General features: G+C 40.7%; 1 protein-coding gene across 1 annotated transcript; it reads right to left on the bottom strand.

Annotated features, from left to right (window-relative positions):
• LOC102700548 (nuclear pore complex protein NUP43) lies at positions 1-4081 on the bottom strand. The gene is made up of 5 exons (XM_040526914.1): positions 3417-4081; positions 2009-2078; positions 839-1073; positions 687-760; positions 1-605 (listed from the first exon to the last, which is right to left on the bottom strand). Exons 1-5 carry the CDS (start codon positions 4016-4018, stop codon positions 531-533), a joined length of 1056 nt encoding a protein of 351 aa, XP_040382848.1. The 5' UTR covers positions 4019-4081; the 3' UTR covers positions 1-530.
• Between the last annotated feature and the right edge of the window lie 1119 nt (positions 4082-5200).

Here is a 5200-nt window from a genome sequence, read left to right as displayed (position 1 = left end):
TAACAATACTTTCCTGAACCACAAGCAGCACAGCCCATTTTATGACAGCAGATAAAATTGTTAATAGCATCAGTTCCAGAATCAATTTCCATTTGCAACTTTATAAAGTTGGAACATCTGGATCACTTTGGAACAAAAAGAAGTTTTCGCAACAGAGCAATTGACCCGTCCACGAGCACCCAAATACAAAACCTACAACGAAAATACTAGTAGGCAACTCCGGATTAGTACAACAGAACTTGCCAAAGTAGTGTTTGGGTCCATTCCAATTTGCATTTCAAGCATTCAGCACCCAACTTTCTCAAGCACAGTTACGAAGGTAGTAGGAATGATCTGATCATAGTCCACTTCAATTTCCATGACCTTATCTTCAGCTGCACCAACAACGCAATTCATTTCTTCAAGCCTAAGAAGGGTACTGGTATTCAGGTCTTCCAACGCATCTGTGCCTTGCGAAGGTTTTGACCTGTACAACTGAAGGAAAACCATCCAGGAGATTCTAATGAAACCATTCAGATAGGGAAATCTTTTTATTCTTCAGTCATTGTATCTCTACCACGTGTTAGTACACCAATTGATTCCCATTCCAAGGCACAGACCACATCCTGTGCAAAAGGCACAGCAGTTTTAATATCTCATTTTCAAGAAACAAAAATCTAATCAAACTGGAGAAGTCATGAACTTACAGAAGGGTTCTGAGGATCTATGTCAAAGGAATTGATAGCACAGGGTTCAGCAAGCAATTCAAGAGGCCTCTCATCTGCAACAAAAAGCCTAACTGCAGCAATTTGTATAATAGTCAACAACAAATGGTAGAAGTTTCTTGATATGGGCTTACCTTGTTCGACAACTGCAAGGATACCATCCTCTGAGCACATCATCACAGGTAATATTCTTGTTGAGGAAGATGAGATGATATCAGAAGACTGAGTGTAATTGTCAAAAAGAACCTCCCAGACCTCACTCTCACATACAGACTGTGTTGGTCCATTAATGCCTAAACTAGAGAGTGGTATTGGCTGCTGAGGCCACCGCAGATCCCAAGCAAATATAGTCCCTGATGAACCTCCCACCTAAAAACATCAGAGTTGGTTCAGTTGGCAGTTATGACTCAGTGTCCTCAGATCCCCGATCATCTAACAGAGAATATTACGCAACAATCCTCTATGTCCACTCCATCACCATCATACACAAGGCTTAATTCTCTGGCATGTACAGCAGAGATACAAGAATGTGCAACATAGGGCAAAGAACTACTTCCTGACCAAATTATCACTAGATAACTACAATTGACATATTTATGTGAACACTAGGATTTTACAAGATATATATATGAGAATGTCCATATAACATTGTAACAGTAAATCACTTTAGAAGACAACTTGATTGATGTTAAGCAATATACACAGCTGGCATAAGTTCTCATTGCAAAAACTTTCTGTTTAGGAATTTCCCATCTCTCACAAATATAAGCCAGAGTTGCAGACTTGCAGGTAATGTCTTGACAGTATTCATTCAGTGCAAGCTTGACTGCATCATCATTTCAATTTTTTCTGTTCTGAATAAGCTACCTTAACATGGAAACTGTTGTACATAACTTAACATAACTGCATAAAATCATTAAATACATCTGACCTACAGATACTGCAAATGAATTAGTTGCCATGGAAAGCAGGGCGAGGATGACATGGATATGCTTACAAAAAGCACTATTTCTAAGGAACAAATTACAGTTTCCATCTGTGTTTAATATTTTGTCGAAACACACTGATCAATCATTGTACACTGATACATGTCTGGTTTTTTGGATACTAAATGAGTTTTTGTTTCAGTTAAAAGAATTCTGGAGAAAAGGAAATATCCATTCTTAGTGAACACCTTATCCTACCAAGTCCATGGACCAATCGGAGATTTAGTTGTTTGACTAGGCTATATACCTTGGTTGATCACTTTATAAACTATTTTATTCACACAAGTCAACAAAAGTTTTCTAAAGCATTGACCTTACCACACATATATGCTTTCTTGATGGATGAATGTCAATGGAATGTACCATGCCAGTCACAATGCCACGCCCCCTGCAAAATCATAAGGTTACCAAGTCAGCATAACAATCAAATATGCGACATTACAAATTTCTGGAATAATATAAACTCTGACAAATAAAATATGACATGATACTATGATAGGGAGGGCCAAGATTGGTAGCTCACTAGCTCTATATGTTTACAGGTTAGATAGACAGTACTTTGGCTGTGTTATGTTTCTCCATCAACTAATGATACAAAAAAAAAAACATCTCATTTTCTGCCGCATACTAGCATACAAGGTTCAGCCATTCAGCCCTGTACTCCATACTACACTTCAATACAACAATCCATTATTGTAGAATAACATGAATCTTGTAGCACACGAGTTCAGAATGTGCAGCCATTCATAGAAAAGTATATTTTCTGGAAGATCACATCTTCGCTTTTAGCACAAACAAAAATAAAGATCTGGCAAACATGAAACATCTGAATTAATCGTTGTGATATTACAAATAATCAAAAGCTTAAATTCTTTATCCATCTTTTGATTGACGAGCTTAAATCCTAATTGCAAGCCATTCGTTTCAAGAAACCATGACTATATGTTTTTTTGAGGAAGACCAGAGCTGAACCTATATGATTTGTTGCCTGACTATACTTAAACTTAAATGTTGACTATCTAATGAAAAACTAAAGAACCTTGAATTTTGCACCTAGCAGCACAGACCCATCCTTTTTTAACCACTAGACAACCATAGAAATATCTTACAGTACAGACCAAAATAAGATCACACAATTAATCAAAGCCTGCAGCAGAAAGCTTAGGCTTAACTACTACAAAGGGAAGAATAATTATGAGCTAGCCTTTCAGAAATGGAATGAAGAGATGACCAAGAATTGCTGGCTTGCTACCCCGAAATATTTTGAGCCAAATGCCCATGTGAGATGTACATTTCATACATATGAGATTATGAATATCAGAGTGTGCCAAATTTTAGGAAAGCAACAATATCTTGAGATATTAGTATCCCATCAGAACTTGCAGAGTAAACTCACCGTGCCAATATTTTCATCAATCCATTGCAAAATTTTTTTTTAAAAAATAACCTAATTGCGTGAAAACAAATAGCGTTTCCATAAACCACACTAGAAAAAAGTACAGTTAGCATATTCATAGTCACAGTAGGAAGTAGGAACACATATATCTAAAAGAGCATATATCATGTTATTATACTAGTAACAACCAAATCCCAGCGCGCAAATTAGTCTCTACTTACAAAATCACAAGCAAATAAGGTTTCCTGAATCCTACTTAGTCTAACATTTACTACAAGCAGATCAACCAACAAACAGAAATAGTAGAGATCCATCATTTCTTGCACCCACCAAATGCCCTTGCACTGCGCCACCACGGCGTCCCCCTTCCTACGGTCCCACCACTGCACGCCGCATCCGGCGCCACCGGTGGCGAACTCCGCCGGCGACGCCCACCTCGCGGCCTCGTACCCGGCCATCCCCTTCCCATCCCACAGCCTCCTCGCTACCACCCTCCCATCCCCACTACCCCCCACCACGTGAACCCTGCCGTCCTCCCCGGCCGTCACCCACTCCTCCCCGCCCGCACCGCCGACGCAGTCGAGCCCGCGCACGGGGCCCACGTGGAACCCCGCGCCGCCAGGGACGGACACCGCCGATTCGGCGCCGTCGAAGGAGGAGGAGGGGAGGAGGTGGAGGGATCCCGACTCGGTGGCCGCGGCGAGGACGGAGGGGGAACAGCGGAGCGCGGTGGCGCGGGAGGGGAGCGGGAGGGAGGCGAGCGGGGAGGAGGGGTCGGGGAGGGCGAGGAGGTGGAGGTGGGAAGAGGACGCGGCCGGGTCGTGGACGGCGGCGGCGAGGAGGCGGTCGGAGGAGGCGGAGGAAGGGAGCCAGCGGATGAGGTCGATGGAGAAGGGGTGCGGGTGGCGACGGAACGACGGCGGGTCCGCCATTGCTGGGGTTCGGAGCCTCGCAAGGGTTTTGGGCGGAGCTGGAAATTTGAAGCGCACCCAGATTTTGAAGCGCACCCAAAAGCCTGGGTTTCTGTCATTCTTCTTTTTATCGGTGGCATATTTTGGCCCCGTTTAGTTTTAAAAACATCCCATCGAATCTTTGGACATATAAATAGAACACTAAATATAAATGAAAAAAACTAATTATACCGTTATGGGAGAAATCATGAGACGAATCTTTTAAGACTAATTAGGCCATGATTAGCCACAAGTGCTACAGTAACCAACATGTGCTAATGATGGATTAATTACGCTCAAAAAATTCGTCTCGCAGTTTCTTGGCGGGATCTGTAATTTGTTTTTTCATTTGTGTACGAAAACCACTTCCGATATCTGGTCAAACGAGTGACGTGACATTTCTTGCAAAAATTTTTGCAATCTAAACGCTGCCTTTTATGCAATCCCGATCGAATGAGATGCTTTTATAAATCAGGCTAGGTATAGTTCCTAAAACATCACGTCAATCTTTGGACACCTAAATAAAACATGAAATATACATGAACATTAAAACTAATTACACAATTATAGGAGAAATCATGAGACAAATCTTCTGAGCTTAATTAGTACATAATTAGCCATAAGTACTACAGTAACCAATATATGCTAACGACGGATTAATTAGACTCAAAAAATTCGTTTCGCGATTTCTAGCTAAAATCTAAAATTTGTTTTGTAATTAGATCTTATTTAATACTTCAAATATGTAACCGTACGCGTCAACGTGACATCTCTTCCAAGAAAATTTTCCTAACTAAACGGGGCCTCACATGATATCAGGTACCAACTAGTAACTACTATTAGAGCAAGGCTAATAATATAGCCAACAAACTAGCTATAAGATTTTTTATAGCCTTCTTTTAGCCCACCCATATAGTAATTAGCTATTTATTATTAAATACAGGACTCACATGTCTCTTATATAGTTTTTTGGTTCTTGTATCCAAGCTGGCTATAAGGCCATGCTTAGCTCCCAAAATTTTTTTCTAAAAACATCATATCGAATCTTTGGACACATAAATAGATGATTAAATATAGATGAAAATTAAAACTAGTTACACAGTTATAGGGGAACTCGTGAGACGAATCTTTTGAACCTAATTAGTACATGCTTAAGCATAATTG

Source organism: Oryza brachyantha, chromosome 8 (genome assembly GCF_000231095.2).
Source record: "Oryza brachyantha chromosome 8, ObraRS2, whole genome shotgun sequence".
Taxonomy (NCBI): Eukaryota; Viridiplantae; Streptophyta; class Magnoliopsida; order Poales; family Poaceae; genus Oryza; species Oryza brachyantha.
The sequence above is the reverse complement of the archived record's forward strand: the minus strand, read 5'-3'. Positions and strand labels throughout refer to the sequence as shown.

Excerpts from the sequence above, each read along its gene's own strand:
- LOC102700548 (XM_040526914.1), bottom strand. The coding sequence starts at position 4,018 with ATGGCGGACCCGCCGTCGTTCCGTCGCCACCCGCACCCCTTCTCCATC. Across the intron at positions 2,079-3,416 it reads GCGCAGTGCAAGGGCATTTG|GGGGCGTGGCATTGTGACTG; the intron begins GTGGGTGCAAGA and ends ATGATTTTGCAG. Across the intron at positions 761-838 it reads CCTTGCAGTTGTCGAACAAG|ATGAGAGGCCTCTTGAATTG; the intron begins GTAAGCCCATAT and ends TTTTTGTTGCAG.